Below are 21,899 nucleotides of genomic sequence, written 5' to 3' on the forward strand. Positions count from 1 at the left end.
AGTAGGATAGACATGCGCAAAATTTTTGAGAAAGAGAGATATGTGAATTTTGGCTTTATATTTTCCTGATCTAAAACAAAAGATGTGCCGGAAGCATTATAAAATATTTTGATTTTGAGACCTAATTTAAGTACAAATGTGAAATAATATTAATTGGCAAAAAACAAATGAGCAGTAAAAAATTCAAAATGGGCAATAAAAAATTAAAAGTGAGCAGTAAAATATCTAATTATGGTTAATGAAAAATTTAAATCTTTACAAAAATGCATCTAATTTATATACTTATGACTCTGGCACACCTTTTACATCAGGAACATTCCATAAAGTCAAAATTCGAATCCCTTTCTTTCTTAAAAAGCTTTACATTACATAGCTCTATCGTACTCTTTCGCACTCTTCTTCTTCTTCTTTTAAATATCACACCAAATTAAATTTAGCTCAGTCCAATTTAAGTCCAAAAGAGAGGGATAGAGTAATGCAAATCTTTAGAGAGAGTAAGGGAACGCGAATTTTGATTTCATGAAATTTTTCTGATCCTAAAGGTGTGCTGGAGTCATTAATATTTAAAATTGTTGCAGATAGACTGAAAAGCCCTTTATTTTCCCTTTGCCAAAATTTGGATTATAATATCACTGTTTCAAAATATTTTTGTTACTGCTCAATTTTAACTTTTTACTGCTCGTTTTTAAAATGCCATATTAATTAAAGCTTATTTTTTTCACAAAGATTCTTCGATTAAAATTAAATAAAAAAATTTAATTGTTCTTCTTAATTTAGTACAAGCATTCTACAAAATCTCTCAAGCTCTTTTTCCTATAATATCATTCCTCATGGGCCTGTAAACGCACCACCGACCGGTGAAATTCCAAAATCACAAAACATGTACAAAACACAAGCGAAAATGTGACGATAAAAATTGAATTAAAATGCAAATTTAGACACAATCTTTCAATGATTTATTCGAAGAGCGCACAAGACAGACGCGAAGATGGTCATCATCTATTCAAGCCACATTATTCATTTTATATACTCTCTTCCAAATAACCAAAGGAAAGTGAAAATTTTTCCCAATGCTATACACTCTTTACTACGATAACTAAGTATTTCTGTGCCTGTTTTAATCACCATCTCGTCTTGTTTTTTTTTTTTTCTTTCGTGAAAAAGAGGAGGAAACAATGTCCGATGGAATGGAAATTAACACGATTTTAACAATTGTTTTTCTCACATTGCATGAAAGAGTGATTTTTTTCCAACGTGAAACTAACTCGCTCTGCTTCTTCATCTCGAATGAGAGCACGAGCAAGATGGTAAGATTTGAGCCATCGTGTGATTTTTGTTGGATGGAAAAAAGGAAATATTGCAAGATCGTATTATGAAATATTGCACAGGAAGTTAAGGCCAGGAATTTTATTGTGTTAGATATGGAATGGACTTTCACTGAAACATGATGAAGACCTAGTGAACGAATCTTATGCAAATTCCATTCATTTTGTTTGTAAAATACGATATTTAACGTATTAATTGATTTAACGAATGAAATATTATGGGGAAATTGAGATGTTTTCGATCAAATATAAATTTGTATCATTCGTCACGGTATTTCGCATTTATTTGAATTTTTCACACACAGCACGATCGACAGATTGAAAAATTAATTGCAGAGTGCAACAGAAAGGACAATATTGCTGCATCGTCACATAATAATAATAAATGAATTTGCAACAGAAGAATCCGCCAAGTGAGGGGCTTCAGAAAAAAATTGTGCAACATTTCGCTTTCTGCAATTTTCGCGACCACATCCACTCATATTCTTGCCAATAAAAATGTCAATGATATGATGGGCGATAAATGATTTTCCATTTCACAATTAATGATACCACAAAGATTTATTTGTGCATTGGTTTCTTCTTTTATTGTTTTACCGCGAAATATTATTTATTCTTCTCACTTTCTGTTTTTTTGTTGTTGCTGTTTTTTATGCAAATTTTCCCAAAAAAATATATTGTCAAATTTAATTTTTTTAGCATAGCCTTTTATCTACAAGTTTTTGTCATTCTAATTTATGGAAGAAAAGTATCTCAGGATTATGCTAAACTTAATGAAATACAGTAACATCGTCAAAATATTTTATTATACTTTCGATTGGTTTAATCACCAACAATCAATATGCACTTGAGAAAAGTATATAAAATATTGATAAATTTTAAAATTTTTGTAGGTCAGCAACAAATGGAAAATTTCACTAAATTTTAGAAAATTCATTATGTTCGCTTTCAATACGAGGAGAATTTATCCAAGGCGAAAATGTTATACTAATGCAATAGAATTGAGTGTTAGTCCATAAAATAAAAGTGAAAAAACTTTATAGAGAGTACTTTAAATATCTAAAAAATACATTCATTGCAATCTGAAGTATTTTTTTCTATATGAATTTAAAGTTTTTTTTTAATGTTTGACAAAATAAACATAAAAAAATATACTTCTGATTTTAGTAATTAAATTTTGATCATCCTTATTTGGAAAGATGCATAATTTCATCACTTTCAACCCTTTCAGCTCTTCTACACCTACGCATACTAAGGATCTGCGATGAAATTACGATTAACTTTGAAAAGACTTTTTGAAAAAGTGCACCCTATTATGTGCGACTTTTTTTCGGTTTTTTAAAAAATATATTTTGAAAAAAATATTTGAAATTCTAAAATTTTCAAGCGATGAACTCATTCCCTTTTTTTTTACTGATAAAGGGTTATAGTCTCGTATTTCGTAATGGTATTTTTAGGTTTCTCGAATTTTGCGAAGCAAAATTCTTTGGTTTCGCTAAAGGATTTCTGGATTTGTCGAGTTTCGCGAAGCATTTCAAGGGCAATTAACAAGAATTTCTCATTAATAGTCACTTCTTGAAAATTAACATTTAAACATTTCATAATACGTAGACTCTCGCTAATTCGGCTCTTGTAAGTTCGAACTACTTTTTAATTCGGACAAAAGTTAAATTTAAAAAAGTTCATCGATATTTTTTAAGTTTGTCTTAGTTATCATGTGATTTTGTATTATTAAGGGGCTTTCATGAAATTTACCATAAATATGAGTATCTAAAATTAATATGAGTATGCAAATGAACTAAAAAGTTTGTCGACCGAATTTCTCTCTAATTCGGGTGACATTTCGGTCCCAAATGCCCGAATTTGAGAGAGTCTACTGTAAACATGGAGTAAGAGTAAGTAAGAATTCCTATTATATTCTAAACTGAAGGCAGTGTCCTGAGTAATTTTCAATAAAAATTAAATTAGGCTAGTAAAAATCAAATTATAAATTCAAATTGAAACATATTTTTTGAAAGATTTAGATTTTTATTAAACAATTTTCTTTTATTGTAATAATTAAATTAAAATATGAATTTTTCTGACAAAAGATAATTTATAACTGACCAAAAGGATTTTGCTCGTTAATTAGGATGCATAACTTGATTAAAATCAGACCAATTTGTTTTTAAATCATCTGGAAAAGATTTTACGAATCCCAATGATTTAAAAAAAAAGTCATTCGCGTCATCTGACAATCCAGAATCCCTTCAGTGATGTAAATAAGACACCCCTTGTCTTTTTAAATAGTTTGAAATAAATTACCAAATTTACAAAAGCAGTTTTTCATTTTATTCGAAATTGTAAAAATTACACCCATTTTTGTAAAGTAGACGATTGAAGTATTTTACTAATTAAAATTTATTATTTTGGTAATTTATTTTGAATATTATTTTTTTTACCACATTCAATTTATAAATGGTTTAAAAATTGTGTTCGTTAATTTAATGTTCCGAGTTTGATCAAAATCGAATTGAAAAAAATTAGAAAATATATGTCCAACTTTACTTGGTTCATATATACATAGGCTTGGTTACGCAGATTCTGTAAAAACTAGAATAGGGTAGAGTCAGTACTTTTCGCCACCCTTAAGCTTTAGGGCCCTCGTAAGGTGTGATATTTTTGTCAGACTAAAATGAATTTTTGTATGATAATTTGAAGCAATATCTATCTATATAGGATACATCTCGCGAATTTTAGAGAATCTCATTGAAAAATATGTATTTTCCCCAATTATGCTTGTTTCAGTACTTTTCGCCACCTGTTTTAAAACGAATTTCAATTAATTAAGAGACGTAATAACGTATTGGGATATTAGAACAGAACATATTATGAGTGTTGAAATGATACTTATTCTTTAATGCCTTAAATTAGTTGTTTTATATTAGGTGGCGAAAAAGTGCTTACATGGCGAAAAAGGCTGACTCTACCCTACTCAATTCTAATAAAAATTAAGTTTTTCAGAAATATTCATTAGATATTCCTGTAAATTCACTTTTCATGGTTTTCTGTGCTTAAAAATTTGTTTTCCAAAATCACACGTTTAAGCAAGACTTATTCAATTTAGCAATAAAAAAAACAGAATAATTGATAACACTTATCACATTTCTCAGTACATGCTTTAAGCATTTAAACCGCTAAATGGAAAACTAAAAGAATGGAAGAAAGAAAACAAGTCGATTTGTGCCAATTATGTGAACAATGTGCAAGATTCTCAACATGCAAACTATTAAGAAATTCCTGTCTGCAAACGCCCATCCCTGCGTGAGACACATGACTATTCTGTTCTTGTTCTCTTAGGTGACCTAAGCACAATATAATACCGGAAAGCTGGACTGACCCATTTGTTCACATTGCTTTTCCCAGACACTTTTCAGCCTTTAACGGTGAAATTTGTAGCTTTTTTTTCTCATGGTGGGAAAGAGACATTTAAATCCTCAAGACAATTTTTTGCTCCCTCACCAAGATAGAGTATCAAGAGTATCAGCATGGCTTCAATAAACCAATTACCATGCACTGGAATAACTTAACATTTATCACCGGGCCCTTTTGGGGCGCAATTTTGGCGTGGATAAAAAAAAATGTCACAGAGGCACATTAAAAAATAAGCTTCTGGTTTTTTCTATATTGCAACAAAAATGTCACCGTATAAATTACATGAATGGTAATAAGTGAAATAAATTGTAATTTATTCTCAGATTCACAAAGTGGACATGAAAAATGGTACTGGCCTCTCGACTTTGATGAATTTCTCTGTGTTTTGTCCAAGCATGGAGTCATCTTCTCAAAATTAAGTGGTTCTCGCTATAAATTATTGTTCGCTAATATCCATTAATTTGGCCACTTTTGGCCTCCGGTGGTGGAGTGAAAAGTTCAAAGGCCGATGCAGTGTAAATACGCAACAATGGAACTTACAGCATGACGCCAAAATAAGTAATTTTAAAAGAGAAAATACATTTTAGAAATCTAATAGCTGTATTTTCCCTTGCCATAAACAATTTTATACTGAAAAATTGTCTTTTTTTTAATAAAATTCTTCTTCTAAAACTGTAATTAAATTTGGTAGCAAAATCTGTTAATATTTCAAAATGAATATGTAGTGTAAGACATTATGTGTTATAAAATGAATAGGGGAATAGAACAGTTCAGATGTGTCATATTTCGCAGGTGAAAAATAAGCAGAGTTAGCGAGTGAACCGTGACCGGGCAGATTAGATGGTCTGGCTGTAGAGTAGAGGAATTCTGTAACAGTACGACAAAGTCATATGACAAAATTGGAATTTTTTATGTGGAAAATTCGGAAGAAGTAATCAAAAGTTCGATTCATAAGCTTCATAGAACGCAATGGTCATTTAGTGTTATCTTTTAATGTTTATTTAAGCTTTTAATGTTATCATGCTCTCGAATTTACCTCGAAAATTTGTCATATGGTATATTGCCATATTATTACAGAATTCTCCTACTGGATCTTCTCCATAATCGAACGATCGCGCCAATAAAACTCCATGATCGGCTGATCAACACCTTAGAATGAATCGTGAGCAATAGTAATAGACCTGTTTATCCTCTGAAATGAATTAGGTACTTGAGTTATTAATTAATTACTAAGATACTAAGACAATGCCTCTTATAAGCCGTGATTCGGGAATTTTATAAGACTATATTGAAAAAAAATTGCTTCATGGGTCAGCTTTATGTCCACCAAAATCATTAACTTTAAGTTTGTAATTAAAGTTCTTCTACTGATTTTATAAAACTATAGTAGACTCTCGCTCAATCGGCTCTTTTTCAATCGGGCGAAAAAATTTGTTGACAATTTTCACGTTTAAATATGAATTATTTATGAATTATGAATCGATGTAGTTCTTTCTATTTTATCGTGATTCTTTATAATTGAGCGATTTTTGTTTAATTTACAAAGGATTGACGCCTAAATCTATCGATAAACCGGATAACATTTCGCCCCAAATGCCCATTTGAGAGAGAGTCTACTGTACATTAAAATGAAACCTTCCAATAGGGGAATTCTCTATTTTTCGTGGCATTGTCACGCGTGAGTTCGAAACCTGACAATGCCATAATCGAGCTTTTTTATCATATCATATGAGTTCGAAAATGCAAATCACTGATTTTTAATGAAATGGCTTAACTTAGTGATATTATGCAAATAAAGTCTGTCTTCGTTGATTTGTTTAACAATATTTATTGTCATTTAAATTTCCAGAAATCTGAAATTATGTGTGAATTCTGACAATGTCACTTAAGCTGAAATGGCCATGTCACGGCTACTGAATCGCATTTTTCGAAAAAACTCTCCTGAGATTCAAACCCAATTTGTCATATGGCATTGCCATGCAGAGCGTTACAGAATTTCCCTCCAGGCTACGCTCTGGTAACGCTCTAGCAACGCCATATGACAAATTGGGATCGAATCTTAGAAGAGCTTTTTCGAAAATGCGATTCTGTAGCCGTGATATTGCCATTTCAGCTCACGTGGCATTGTCAGAAGTCACATATTTTCTGGCAATTCAAATGACAATACACTTAGTTAAACAAATCAACCAAGATGTACTGTATTTTCATAAAATCTAAGTAAAGGGAATTAATTAAAAATTCAATGAATTGCTTTTTCGAACTCACATGAAATGACAAAAAAAGCTCTATTGGCATTGCTAGGTTTCGAACTCACGCGTGACAATGCCATGAAAGTTACAGAATTCCCCTACAGGATTTGTGAATGAAAAATTAAATTAAGTACAGTTCAACTCCGACTGGTCAACCCCAAATAATTTTAAACACCGTGAAAAAATATGTTAAATTTGATGTCAAATATTCAATTTTTTTCTTATTACCTTTGTAAAAATATTTTGGCCGAAACTGTATTTCTGAAGTACTGAATCAGTTGTTGCACTCGTACTCTTAGTTTAGAGACTTTCTAACACAGTCTCAATAAATTTAGTCTACAATACATTTTTTAGAGACTCCCTTTTCCAAAAGTAGTTTCACTAGTCTCTTCGAAATTCCATAGAAAGAAATTATGTTGGTCGTAAAGCACAGATAATATTAAAATACCATTGGTATGCAAGATAATCTACTGCTAGAAATTCAAGATATAAGCAAAATATTAAAAAAAATATACGTAAAACTAATTTTCTTGAGAATTTTTTAAGTTTTTTAATTAGATTTTTCATAATGTTGAATAAATTACTGATTCCTAAGTAAGAGAAGTGCTGGAAGTATTGGAAGTATTGCAGCTTTTTCGGGAGTCTTCCTAAATGCTGCAAGTGTAAAGGGCTCTTCCATAAAAATTGTGGAAGTGCCTGGAAGTGGTGTACACATTTTCAGCTAATATATCCCCCTTGATTAATCCCAATTTCAAAAGTGCCCCACTTCAAAGATGACCCCAATTCTCCCTAAGATCTGTCGTAAATTTTAATCTTCTCTCATCTGAAGATTAATAATCCTCTCGCAGCTACTGATGCAGGAAATATTTCTTTATGGAAAAGTGTAAGAAAATATTGTGCTCGAACGCACTTTTCTTTCCAAATCTGTAGTAATTTTTTCAAAATTCAAAGTATTACTTTTGCCCACATTTAGGCGTACAATTTTCCCGCCAGAATTATTCACCACAAACTCAGCGACTTTTCGCTCAAATTTTGAATTTCACCTTCGGAATTATTCGGATGACATCCGTTGAAATCAAAGTCACCACTCGTATTGAGGTTAGGTGTTCTTGGACGTCCGGATATTGTTTTTGTGACGAATTTTGAGAATTTCTTCAGGTTTTCTCTGTGTTTTTCACGCAAGAACTGATCAGACGGTGAGACAAAATTCCCTTTAGTATGACAATCTAGTTTGTTATTCACAAAGTACAGTTCTTCCGTGGGAAAAAATGTTTCTCTGAAATTTTGGAAAAAATTCCATTCTATATTGCTTGCTGTCATCAAAACAATCTTTTATGGTTTTCATTGTTCTCTTGGGTGCAGGACTTACAAGATCTGCTTGTCTATCGCTCAGGAAAGTTGCGTGTTTGACTATGGAGATGCCCCTAATTGTACCCCTCCGGAATCCCGGTGGGACGAGCAAAAAGAAGTCGTGGTCAGAACTGAAAGGGGTAGTGACGGAACTACGGAGGCATCTCATGGCACTGTCCAGTGTCATTCCGGCAAACATTAACTTTCGCACCCTATCTGATGGTCGGATACGCATCTATTTTCTCAGTACGCCACCCAATGGCTGGGAAACGACACTGCTGTACGTGGATATTGCGCAGACGGACGACATCACACCAAAAAGGTGCTCCACTTACCAACATTGCCTTGTTAGACATTTGTTTCTTACAAGATTCTTTCCTATTTGCAGACTGCACTGGAACTTGCTGCTGGAACCTACGATATCTAGTCTCACGAGTACATCGACATCGCGGGAAGTTCAACTCCTGCTGGAACGGAAGCGCCTATCCACGTGGGGTATTTCGTCATATGAACTCCACCAGGGCAGCGGAAAAATTGTATTCCCAGCTTCTAGCACCCTGTATCAGTGTCACGATACTGGCTTTCACTCGGGCACTGTGTTTCCCACAGAATTGCGAATCTGCCAGCTCTGGGCTGCCATTGATCCCCAGATCTGTCCCCAGAATTCCGATCTTGTGGCATATGTCTGCGGCGGAGATATCTGGGTGACGCATACTGTGAGTCTCCATGGGGAGCGCCTGACTTACGCCCACGATGGCCGACGCCCCTTTTCCGACGATCCCCTGAGCGCTGGGGTTCCGTCTTATGTGATGCAGGAGGAATTCAATCGCTACCAAGGTTTTTGGTGGCAGCCACAGTCCGAGGATGGCGTTTACAGGATAGTCTATGAGGAAGTTGATGAGAGTGATGTCACTCTCTACACCTTCCCTTCATCTGATTCCGTTGGTGGCGAATACGAAGAGTATCGCTTCCCACGGGCAGGATCCCCCAATGCCAAGTCCAAACTGAAACTTGTGCAGTTCTCATTGTCAGAGAATCTGCAGATCTCTGACATCTGCATCAAAGATATGCAGTGTCCGCTCACGTACGCCTTTCCCTGGATGGAGTACATTGTTCGTGTTGGATGGACGCCGGATTCGAAGTAGTGAGTACTCTTTGTTTAATTAACAACCTAACCCATTTTGCATTGGAGGTTCATTGAAAGATAAACAAAGTGAGGTACTCAAGATTAGCCAAAAAAGAAAATTCCCGATGATATCTCAATGTTGACTATCAATATCAATCGATTGTTGGGTGGGAAAATATTTCTATTTGAAATTACTGACAAAAGACAAGAAGTTTACAGCAAGATTAGTTGAGTTGATAAATTAATTTATAGCTAATGATCCGGATAGTTTAGGAAAAAAACTCCTTACAGAAGATAAAAAAATCATATTTAAAAAGAGAAAATATTTTTCCCGGACAAATTTTTTTTAGTACATAGGGTAGAGTAAGCCCTTTTCGCCACCTTAAGGTTTTGTACCCTTGTAATTCTTACAATTTTTGTCGAAATAAAAAGAAATTTTCTGTACAAGTGCTTTGAAGCATTGTCTCTCTAATGAACCAGGAGACTTTCCGGGAATTTTTGGGCATCTAGTTGAAAAAATACATTTCCTGCAACAATGCACGTTTCAGTACTTTTCGCCACTTTGTAAACACTTTTTCGCCACTGTGTAAGCACTTTTTCGCCACTTGTTTTTAATTGATTTTTAAGAAACAGCAGCTTTCGAAAACCCGCAAAAGTACATTGCACAGTACTTTTCTTATTTAACACCTATATTAGACAATTATTAGAGTATTTCGAATGATTTTTTACACATTTTGACAAAAATCAATTGACAATTACGTCTGTTTCAACTAAATTCCGCGAGGTGCGCCACTTGTAAAATGCTTGGAAAAATGAATGGCGAAAAGTACTTACACAACCGAAAAAAGTAAGCCCTATTTCACCACATCCGTATTTCTTTATTTTTTTGGAAAACATTATTAAATAATGATATTAGAGCGAAGCTTAGTTAATAACAAAGTGACTTTCAGTGAAAAAATATCAAATACTGTACTGCAAAAACATAAAATATTGCAAGACAATTTGTCTGAGCGTTGACAAGTTTATTAAGAACTCCATATTTTTTTGGTGGCTGTTCACCTTGACGACAATTTCTTCAATTAACTTGGAAATAATCTAGTCGGTGGAGCACCAGTTATGGTTTTCTGATCCGTTGAACTAGAGGTTACGAAGTAATAGTCATTTCGTAGTTCCATGAGCTCATAATTCCCTGAAAAAGTGATTTTATTTGTAGGTGGCGAAAAAGTGCTTACTGGCGAAAAAGTACTGACTCTACCCTAACTGTTCTCAAGTGTTTCTAGGTAATCGATTTTTCTTTGTGTTGGTTTCTGTCATGACTATTTGGTGATTTTAGAACAGGGCGAGGACTGGGGAAAAGAGTCGATACAGGAACCAACACAAAGAAAAGGCCATTTTACACAAGAGCTTGAGAACAGTCATGTGCTAAAAAATGTTTAGGAAAAAGATTTCAGCTTTTTTAGCACATGACATGTTTTTTTAGCACTTTACTGTTCTCAAGTGCTTCTGCATTATCGATTTTTTATGTTATTTCACGTCATAACCCGTCAAATAATTTCCTCAGGATATCTTTAAGATTTCTGCAGAAAATATCTACATCTCTGCCGAAAATCTGCCGAGAAATCTGTAGATATTTTTATGAATTTTATTTGGGCTTGGGACAAAATTCGTCAGAAATTTTTGCAGATTTTCTGAAGAATCCAGGTGCATACTCTGACGAATTTCTCTAGATATTTTGCCGATTATCTGTAGATTTTTTTTCTACATTCCAGACTTTCCAGACAGCTGTGTCTGAAAAGATTGAATATTTTTCACTGAAGTATGCAAAATTCAAGAGTTATTCTTGGTGATATCACAGTGTTTATATAAAATGAAGAATTCTGCGACGCCGTATTATAATTAGAGAATAGTGAAGTGAAAACTTTAAGCATAGTGTCGACCTAAATTTCGTGTTTTTGTATCATTCCATGGGCGATTTTTAAGAAATTAGTATTTTTGCTCGCATTTTTTTTATTTATCTAAAATATTTAATTGGTAATGCTTGTTAAGCAAAGCATACCATTTTCTTTGTAACTTCTACAGTTTCTTGATAAATCAACAATATTTTTGTTGAGACAATGGAGACTATGCAGATTTCCTATGCTGAAATTCTACCGAACATCTCCAGATTTTCTAGGCAGAAATTCTGCCGAAAATCTACAGATTTTCTAGGCAGAAATTCTGCCGAAATTCTACAGATTTTCTAGCCAGAAATTCTGCCGAAAATCTACAGATTGTCTCTGAATGTATTAGAATATACCGTTACAATTCAAAAAACCTCCGAGTCAAAACGACAAGTAGAGCAATGATTTGACGGGAACTGTTAGGTAGTTTTAGAACACGGAGAGGACTGGGCAAATCAGTCGAGATAGGAACCAAAACAAAGAAAATTTGTCAATGCAGAAGCACTTGAGAACAGTCATGTACTAAAAAAATGTTTAGGATAAAGATTTCCTCGTTTTTTAGCACATGACATGTTTCTTTCGTACATGGCTGTTCTCAAGTACTTCTACGTAATCGACTTTTCTTTGTGCTGTTTTACGTCATGACGATTTGTTGGTTTTAGAACACGGAGAGGACTGGTGAAAACAGTCGGGACAGGAACCAACACAAAGAAAATTTGGCAATGCAGAAGCACTTGAGAACAGTAAAGTACTAAAAAGAAAATATTCATTTTTCATTGGAATAGCACCATTATTCTTTAATTATTTACATTGCGGCAAAATTCTAGGGAACTCGAGTCTTTTGAAGAACATTATCAATTGTTTATTCTTTTGTTTTTGTTGAAAGCTTGTGACATACCTAATTTCAAATTTACATTTTTCATCTTTTTTTGGATTTTCTCTCAAAAAAATCTTTTTGGGTTATCACAGAAAGCACTTCTAAGATTTTTTATGATTAATTTAATCATCAAAAACTATCAATTATTGCATTTCACTGCTTGGAAAAATACCACGGAGGAGGAGATCGTTTTTGAATTAATTACCGGTATAAATCATGATTTTTTCCCCATTCAGAATGAATATTTCTTGCTTTCTGATTATTTAATTAAGACAAAGGTGATGGGATATTCACAAATTGCTCGAATTGCTTGAATTCACAATTTAGCATGTAGAGGAAGGCTTCCAGGCTTCGCACACTTTCAGACTTGCTTCGAACAATTTATTTTTTCCCATATTCTTTTAATAAAAATATGAAAAATATGAAGTGTTCGAAACCAGAGTAATATACGAAGCCTGAAAACTTTTCTCTACAAATTTTCTTCCCAAGAAATGGTTTTTTGCTTCTAAAGTGATTAAAATTAAAAATTTCAATCACAGTTAATTAAAAATTAATTATATAACCGTAATACAATATCTTCCCATTTAATATATTTGTGATTTATACGTTTATTGCCGTCATTACGTCTATAGATACTCAACCTTTAGAACAAAACGTTGGAAACAGTCTTCGCAGGTTGAATACATGTCAAAATAAAAATACAGAAAATGTTTAACAAATCATAAATATTTTCATTTTAAAAAAAAAAAAAATTGTAATATGTAGTAATATCTTCAAAGTTCGAAACACAAATTTAAAAATAAAAAACACTATTTTTATAACAAAAATTCCTTTTTGGAGATAGAACAGGCAGTTAGAAAAAAAAATTATTTAGAATCTAACTAGGATCTTGAAAGACGCAATTTTGTCTGAAAATTGCATGAAAATAATTTTTTAGAATCTATTGTTTTCTACTAAAATAAACATTTCGAATAAAATAACATTGGGTTTAGAGAGTGAAGTTGTAACTCAGTTCCCAGAGGTCTCGAAGTTTTTAATAACAAGAAATTTTAGTTATTCTTTTCAAAATGTAATGGATAACATTACTTTTAATATCCAATGCTAAATTAATTATTTTCCCAACTAGGAGACTTATTATTATATTATCATCTTACGGATAAAAGCCATCATCGCGGAGTATCCCCTATCCATATTTTACATAAATTCTTTTGCTAAATCTAACAAACTGTCCTTTTAATATATTAAGTTTTCTAGATAGGGGAGGGTGGGGCATTTTTACACAGCTAAACTTTTTTTCAAAATTTATTTATTCAAACGATTATGAACCATTTAAACTAACTATATCTCGTTAGTTTCTCTTGAGTATTTGCTGTCTAAAACTAAGCAGTATAAGCCCTAGAAAGTTATTTATGACCTAAAACAAATGGCTAATCCTCTCAGCTTTGAGGAATGCTCGAACTCGCGAGATAGAGCTCTCCGTGAATTATAATTTTCGCATCGTCTTTTCATGCTTACTGGTTTACCAGTGATTAAATTCATTCATAAATCATAAAGGCATTTCAAAAATTCTCATATAAATTTAAATCAAAGTATGAGAAAGTGACTTCAAATTTCAGGCAACTTACCAGGGGGTTGGTTTCTATGAAATATTCATCTGGATTACTTCCAAAATAAACCCAAAAATAAAAGATATCATAGGAGGTGTTTTCGAAATAAATCAAAAACATGGTTTTGGTCGAAACATCTAGAAATATTGTTTAAGCTCCAGAGCGGTAACAAGTTATACAGGCTTCAGGCATAAGATTTAGCCATATGGCTTAACTGCCTATCAATCAAGATTTTTTGGATTATTAAGGACAAATGACCTATTCTTACCATCCACAAGTAGATCTTGAAAAATTCGAAGATCTATTTGAAAAGTCAAAAATGAGACATTCTTACGTCTTGATACTTTCGCAAGGTGGCCGAAAAGTACATCCTGTTCGAATTCCTGTTGTGAGGAAAAACACAAAGCAACGACGTTTATTGTTTCTGTCCCATTATTTAGCCACTCCATAATCACTGAGTAACTCATTTTTGCGAACTTTTTAGTGTGATATTTGATAAATTTTTCCCATATTGTTTGAAAATTTAGTATGAAAATTCGAAATTGAATTTGAATACTTCGAACATCAACGACTTTTTGTGCAAATAGAGTTCAATTTACCTTTTATCCAAGACATTAGTGGAGAATTAATAAGGTTCCATTTACCTTTTATCCAAGACACTATTGGAGAATCAAAATCTACTTCTGTTTGGTTTCTGTCTGTGGACCGCTTGAGTAAAAACAGCGAATTATAAAACTGCTCTCTTTGAGTTGGAGCAGTAAAAATATGTACTTTTGAAAGTGATTAATGTTATGAAACTGCCTACTCTCCCCTGTCAAATTATTATCTAAAAAAAATTTTTTAACTAATTACATACATGAAATGGCCCTACCCTCCGCTATTTAACTTGAACTATCTTTCAGTAAGAAACAATAAATTGATATAACATAACAGTGAATTCTTGAATTATTTTTATACTTGACGTAGTATTGAGGAACTCTTCTGTCACTGCGTGTTTTCTTCAGCATCGAATTTAGTTATTTAAGGAATTATATGAAAAAGTCACAAATTTCACCAAAATGCTGAAATATGCGTTTATCAAACAACGAAAATTAAAATGCAGAAATTGATAAAGGCTTTAATAAAAAAAAAGACCTTAGAAGTTAAACTGAATAGCGAATATTTATGCTTCTCACTATTCCAATTAAGAATCATAAAGAAGCTTTCTGGGTGCAAAACAAAAAGTCAAATGAAAGCGTTTTACCTAATTAAAGAACAGTTATAAGTCGAGTAAAAAAGAAGAAATTTGCTCGAGATTAAGGTGTTTTGCAAATATGCAAATTCATTCTTCTCTCTAGCTTGAAATTCATACGTGGAGCTTCTTTGTTGAATCTGGTTTATGATTTCCGGGAAGAAAGTAAAAGATTTTCTAATTGGCTTATTTCATGAGCTGAATTTGCACTATAGATCTTATAAAATAAAATTTTACAGTGACTGGATAAAGTGAAAGGGAAAATTGAATTGGTGATTGTAATTTGCTTGAGAAAAGCTCAAGTGATTGGGATATGGGGCATAATTGTAATTTACTTCCCCTTTCGCTAGCATTTGGACTCAGCTGATGAATCGTCTTCAGCAGCGTCTGGAAGTGGTGCTAATACCCATTGATAACTTCTGTGAACCCTACAGTAGTGGGCCATCGTCACCGGCTGGAGAAGAATTGGACTGGAAGAGTCCACTGGGACAGACAATAAGTCCGATGCAGGTGATCTATAGGGAAACATCGGCAACATGGGTGAATGTACATGATTTGCTTCATTTTCTCGATGTCACTCCTACTACGGTGTCCTTTCTCTGGGCATCGGAAGAGAGTGGCTTCCGGCATTTGTACTTGGTGACGTCCAGTTTGCTGGGCAATAGTGTCAATGGAGTGAGAGATGAGATGTCCCAGATCTCATCTAGTCCTGATGATTCTCACACTAATACAGCAAATCTCCATCCGCGGATTGTCAATAAAGTAGCCCTGACTGGTGGTGAATGGGAGGTTTTGGGCAGGAATCTCTGGATGGATTCAGCTCGACAGATAATCTATTTCCAAGGACTGAGAGAGAGTCCACTAGAGAAGCATCTCTATGCTGTTAGTCTGAGATCACCGGGAAATGTGAGCCTTCTTACGAAACGAGGCTATTCGTATACAGTGGACTTCAATCAGGACTGCACAATTTTGGTCCAGACGTACTGCAACATCCAAGAACTGCCCACGTGTGAAGTGAAGAGTGTCACGCAGACGTGCACAAATGGAAGTGTCAATGGCCTTGTTCTCACATCACTGGGCTTCCTTCTTGAAGGAGGTGCCCCTGAGAATCCTCACTACTGCCCCTCCATCTACAATCCTCGCCTCCACAATGGTGAAGTTCTCTATGCCATGGTGTTCAAGCCACACAATTTCACACTTGGCGTCAAATATCCAACAATTCTCAATGTGTACGGTGGACCAGAAGTTCAGACCGTCAACAACACCTTCAAGGTATGTTCAAATTGATTTGTTTCAGTGCTTGTATTCAATGGAAGATTCCTATTTGAATTTACAATGAGACTCAGTGTCACTCATTGGATGAATAATTGAGTAGATAGAGGCACGACAATCTTCGACTGGCTGAAGGGTGTTTCGACATTTTATTTGTAAGAGACAATCTCATTGTCCTACTTTCAGGGGAAATTCATGTGATTTAAGAGAAATTGCATTGCACCTTGAAGTTCCAATTGATAGAGGCCTTTTGGAATTTAATGTTTTATTTATTGGGAGAAAGGAACTCTTTGGGACTTCCAAATCACATCAACCAATTTAGGCTATTCATAATACTCAAAAACTATTAAAATTTGCCTCCTGAATTCTAAGATGAATCCTTAAGTTTCAAATTATTTAATCGGCCTTTAAAAATTATTCTTATTTACCTGGAATGTAACATTTTGCCCCATCTTCTCCAAATAATATGATAACTAGAATCTTTTGGGTGGGACTCTAAGAATCTCAAGGAAAATATGGATATTCTAAATTCTAAACCTAAATAATCTTTTTAAACTAAACTATTTAAAATGGATAAAAATGCGGTTCTTGTGAATGTGCAAAACACACTATAAAAATGTCCATATCTAGGATATTTTGCAAGAACCCTACAATAAAAAAAAATCCGAAAAAGTTAAAATAACATTCCGCAAATGTTAATTTTACCTTGCAGTATTGATCCAAAATCAGGGTAAATATTACCCTTTTTAGGTGTATTATGGGTTAAAGTTACCCTTTTTTATGTTAATTTTACCCTTTAAAAAGGTGTAAAATTAACATTAAAAAATGTTGATATATTTTTACACCTAAAAAGTGTTAAATTTTTGAGGAAAAAGTGTTAATCGTACCCTCTTTTTTTCTCAGTGTATAGATTCCTAAGCAAAGATATTTTTGATCAAAAAATCGGGAAGTCGACTCGATGGATATATTACGGTGCGGAAAGAGATTAAATTAATTCGAAAAGTCGAATTTATCCTATAGGAATTATCTTGAATTTCTAATCAAAATCGTTTCCAATTTTCCGAAGAGGGAGTTATTGCAAGTTATTGGAAGTTATTAGAAATGAAAAAAAATAGAAGTTTATATCTTAGATAAATGCAATCGGTTTTTAAATAAAATCCAGTAATGAGCAGTTTATACCTAATTTTTATCCGAAATTCAATTATATTACCTTGTAAGGTATTTTGGGCAATGTTTTTTATTAATTTATAAATCCGTTTAAATTGGTTGTGAACCGATTATGAACCTGTAAATAATTTTTGTCCGAAAATCAATTTTATTACTCTTAAAACTATTTTGGGAGATCTCTTGAATTAGTGATGGATCAATTTAAACTGGTTAAGAACCAATAAACAGTAAATGATGAGAAAGTAGGTACATTTGAGATATAGCCCAAGTCATAAATTCGAGCAATTCGCAAAGCATTGAATGCCTTGCCACCCCTTTAAAATAAATTTCCTTAGATTTTCTTTTAATTACTAATTTTTTTTCGCGGTACACTTCCGCAATGTGTGACACGGAACTCAGACTTAAGGTTCAACTCAGTTACCACAGTTCTTTAAATTTAAAAAAAAAAGAAATTTTACTGATTTTACAAAACGTAGTTGATAATGATATTAATTAATATCCAATCTTAAGCCAGTATTTTTCATAAATTTTATCTGATAAGAAACTAAAGAAATTAAGCCATTATGGTTAAACTTTTTAGGTCTACAAACCGTATTAACATGAATTTTAAGCTCTAACCCGTCAGACAACACAATTAAACTGAAATACAGTGGGACCTCGATAGAGTCAACCCCCGTTAGACTCAATCTCCAATAGAGTCAACAGCTATATTTTTACTCTACGTACTCCGATAGTGTCAACTTGGGCCCAAATTAACTCCGATAGAGTCAACTTTTCTTGTATTATTGAACTAATAATATTATATGATTTTATTATGATCTTTTCGAAATAACCAGTCTTATGTGTATCAACTTTGAACACAAGAAAAAATATTTATGTAAGGACATGGTAATTTTTTGATAAAAATCGTAGGTGTATTAACCGTGTAATAATTTTCCAACAAAATAATTTTCTTTACGTTATTTTAAGCTTTTTGACAGATTGAAAGTTCTCTTGTCTTTTCTCTCTTGTCTTAAGATTTTTTGATTAGGTCTATGACCACAATGTAAGGAATTTGGAGCCATCATTAATTTGTAAGTGAATAATATTATAGCAAAAACAAAAAAAATGAACTCAAATTACGAAAAAACGTACAGGATGATAGATTTTTTGAGTATAACATAGTGAAGAAACTTTTCTAAATTTATTCGAATTTTTTAAAGACCTTACTTCTTTAAAAAATGTACATGATAAACGATCATAAAAATTACACTTCTAAAGAAAACGTGTAAATTTATCAAAATATCAGTATCTCAAAAGAAAATTTGGATCAAAAACAAAAATAAGCAACAAAAACTTAAAATTGTTAAGGAAATTCGTTTAAAAGAAATCACCTGCGGGTATGCAAATTTTCTTGATGCATAATGCCATTTCGCGCATTTTTTCGGTCCCGAAAATGTGGGTAATCCCGGGACTGAGTGTATTTTCTAATAATACAAAAAAATCTTTAAAATCATTCCTTAATCTCCAACTTTTATCTAAACACACGACTTTTTTGGACCAGAGGGTGTAGAATTTATGGATTAATTTAATAAAATATTCTACTATCGTGTTGAATTTATCAATGATCTAGTACAAACATAAAATAATACCCCTTTATTTCAAAATTTCACATTTTAATTGATTTTTTCAGACTCCGATAAAATCAATGAATCCAATAGAGTTAACAGGCCCGGAAATAATTAATTGACTCTATCGAGGTCCCACTGTATATTTAATTTTTAATTACAAATTGATCATTATTTAATTTGTTTCATTATTGTTTCAAATCTCTTATAATTTAAATAAAAAAATAATAATATCGATATTAATTTAGGTAAGTATAATGAAGTTTTGCGATTAGGTTACATTTTATGTGAGATTCCTTACGTTTTTTTTTTTAATCTGGTGTTGAATAACTCATCTAAAATGCAATTTAAGCAAGTTATTTTTTAATAAATTTTTATATTGGAATTTTTCTCTATAAACATTACTTTTGATTTGACCGATAACAGTGTTTATTATTCATGAACTATTCACTTCGAAATGCCATGCAATAAATAACTTGAAAAAATAAAAGAAGTAAAAGAAAGGATTCTAAATTTTTATATAAATTTTTTAAGTTTATCAAAATCTATTAAAAAATGCAAGAATTACGAAGGAGATTATGAAAATATGTTTGATATTTCAAACATTCATTGTCGATGAATCTTTTGAGGCGTGTCGTCGGTATATTTTTTTTATTAGCTGGAAATTCTCCTTTCCAGGGAATGCGTCAGCTTCGGATGCACATGCTGGCAGCTCAAGGCTATTGTGTCATCTGTGTGGATTCACGTGGCTCTCGCCACAGAGGGGTAAAGTTCGAAAGTTACTTGAGATGCCGAATGGGAACTGTTGAGCTTGCTGATCAAGTGGAAGTTCTTAAAATTTTGGCAGAGCAATTGGGGTACATTGATATGAATCGCGTAGCAATTCATGGATGGTCCTATGGTAATAGACAAAAAGGATAGGGTTAAAGAAGGGATAGAGTGATTCTTTTTTCTTTGGTGTGGTCTTTTTTAGGGGGATATTTGAGCCTTATGGGATTGGTTCAGTATCCGGATGTTTTTCGGGTGGCTATTGCTGGTGCTCCGGTAACTAATTGGGAATACTACGATACAGGATATACAGAGAGATATATGAATTTGCCTGAGAACAATCGACAAGGATATACAGCTGGTTCTGTGCTGAGTTACATCAATAAATTCCCAGAAGAGTAAGGATAGAGATGGAGGAATTTTTGGAGAAGTTTTGTGTTAATTTTCTTTTGTGGGGGATTTGTTTTTTTTCTCTTGCAGGGAAAATCGTCTACTTATAATTCATGGCCTAATCGATGAGAATGTGCACTTCTTTCATACTTCTCAGCTCATTAATTGCCTGATAAAGGCCAATAAACCGTACCAGTTGCAAGTTTATCCCAATGAACGTCACTCACTGCGCAATCTGGAAGCTAGTAAACACTATGAGACCACACTTCTATCCTTCCTGCAGAATAATTTGTGAATTAATTTAGGGAGATGAAGGACGTTGGAGTTGGTTGTTTCTAATGCTTTTGGAATTTTGCATTGTGAAACTACCAATTGGTAAGTTCTGCAATTTTATTAGAAAAAAAACATTGAAGAAGAATTGTAACAATTTATGCAAGAGGATGAAGAATTACGGTCATTGTTTTGCAATGTTGTTTTATCGGGGAATTTGTTTATCTATAATTATTATTATTATTATTTTTTACTTTAGAATTTTATCATTATGCCAAGTCATTTTTTTAATCTATCTCCTTTTATTTCTTTTTCTAAGAAAATATTTACTTATGCGTTATAAGGAAAATAAGTAAGATAAAAAAAGCTAATTAAATATTAAGAAGCGATGAAAGTAATACGTATTTTAATAACAATATTTAGTAGATCAGATAAAAAAAGTATATAAGTAATTGTTACTGTTTTTTCTTTTGTAGAAATATCACAACGCTAAATGGAATGTTTTTTTTTTTATAATTTTTTCCCATTCTTGTCAATACTCCAAGAATTTAATTATTTAAAAGAGAATGTGCGAAACTGGAGATTTAATAGCTTTTGTGATTTATTGAAAAGATTGAAAAAAAAGAAGAAACAAAAAATAGTAAAGAGAACAAGAATATTTTGCACTCTTTTTTAGATAAAACATTTGAAAAAATAATAATTTTCATTTCATTAGATATTTCTCTATAACGAAAATTATCTGGTTGTTGATGAGATTCTGTAATTTATTTGCATGAAAAGTTTTTAGTATTAAAAAGAAAAATTTCCTTTTTCAGTTGTACAGAAAAGATTAAAAAAAAATTGTGAAATATGGCATGAATCCTAAACAATATTAATTTCTTTTTTTAATGTCCGAATTATAAGCAATTTAATGTGAACACTTTTCACTTTGGACACAAGATTAAAAAAAAAAAGAAATATGATGAAAATTTAGCGCTATTTTTGTGTACAATGAATATGGAAACAATTGTATTTTTATATTTGCGAAAGGAGAAATAATAGATTATATTATTAAGTGAAAAGAAAAAAAAACAAATTGCAAGAGGTAATAAATTCTTGCAAATATGCTCAAAATATAATCCAACACAATTTTTCCCCTTCTCAGCTAATCACCAATCTCCACCATGCTAGACTAATATCTATTTTTTTCTCAATTATCGCGACAGAACAGTATGATTATCATGTGCAATTGTTAACTTGTGGAAATGTCCTCCTTCATTTCCAATTCTCATGAATAAAACAACTCGAAATTTTGCAATTTACGATC

The 21,899-nt window shown here is 32.6% G+C and overlaps 1 protein-coding gene across 2 annotated transcripts; it reads left to right on the forward strand.

Moving 5' to 3' along the window:
- Window positions 1–8,059: 8,059 nt before the first annotated feature.
- On the forward strand, window positions 8,060–21,894 carry LOC129800745 (dipeptidyl peptidase 8). 2 transcript variants are annotated; one of them, XM_055845369.1, is made up of 7 exons: window positions 8,060–8,184; window positions 8,351–8,660; window positions 8,727–9,482; window positions 15,470–16,391; window positions 19,844–20,066; window positions 20,139–20,331; window positions 20,414–21,894. In XM_055845369.1, exons 2-7 carry the CDS (start codon window positions 8,401–8,403, stop codon window positions 20,616–20,618), a joined length of 2,559 nt encoding a protein of 852 aa, XP_055701344.1. In that variant the 5' UTR covers window positions 8,060–8,184; window positions 8,351–8,400; the 3' UTR covers window positions 20,619–21,894. The 2 variants fall into 2 exon arrangements, with proteins under 2 accessions (XP_055701344.1, XP_055701337.1); XM_055845362.1 differs by having other exon boundaries at window positions 8,073–8,184; window positions 8,382–8,660.
- Window positions 21,895–21,899: the final 5 nt, after the last annotated feature.

This window comes from Phlebotomus papatasi, chromosome 1 (genome assembly GCF_024763615.1).
Source record: "Phlebotomus papatasi isolate M1 chromosome 1, Ppap_2.1, whole genome shotgun sequence".
Taxonomy (NCBI): domain Eukaryota; kingdom Metazoa; phylum Arthropoda; class Insecta; order Diptera; family Psychodidae; genus Phlebotomus; species Phlebotomus papatasi.

What these genes read in the sequence shown, in the direction of transcription:
- LOC129800745 (XM_055845369.1), top strand. Translation starts at nt 8,401, where the DNA reads ATGGAGATGCCCCTAATTGTACCCCTCCGGAATCCCGGTGGGACGAGC. An exon ending in GACGACATCACACCAAAAAG is followed by an intron (nt 8,661 to 8,726) that starts GTGCTCCACTTA and finishes TCCTATTTGCAG; the next exon opens with ACTGCACTGGAACTTGCTGC. An exon ending in TGGACGCCGGATTCGAAGTA is followed by an intron (nt 9,483 to 15,469) that starts GTGAGTACTCTT and finishes CCCTTTCGCTAG; the next exon opens with CATTTGGACTCAGCTGATGA.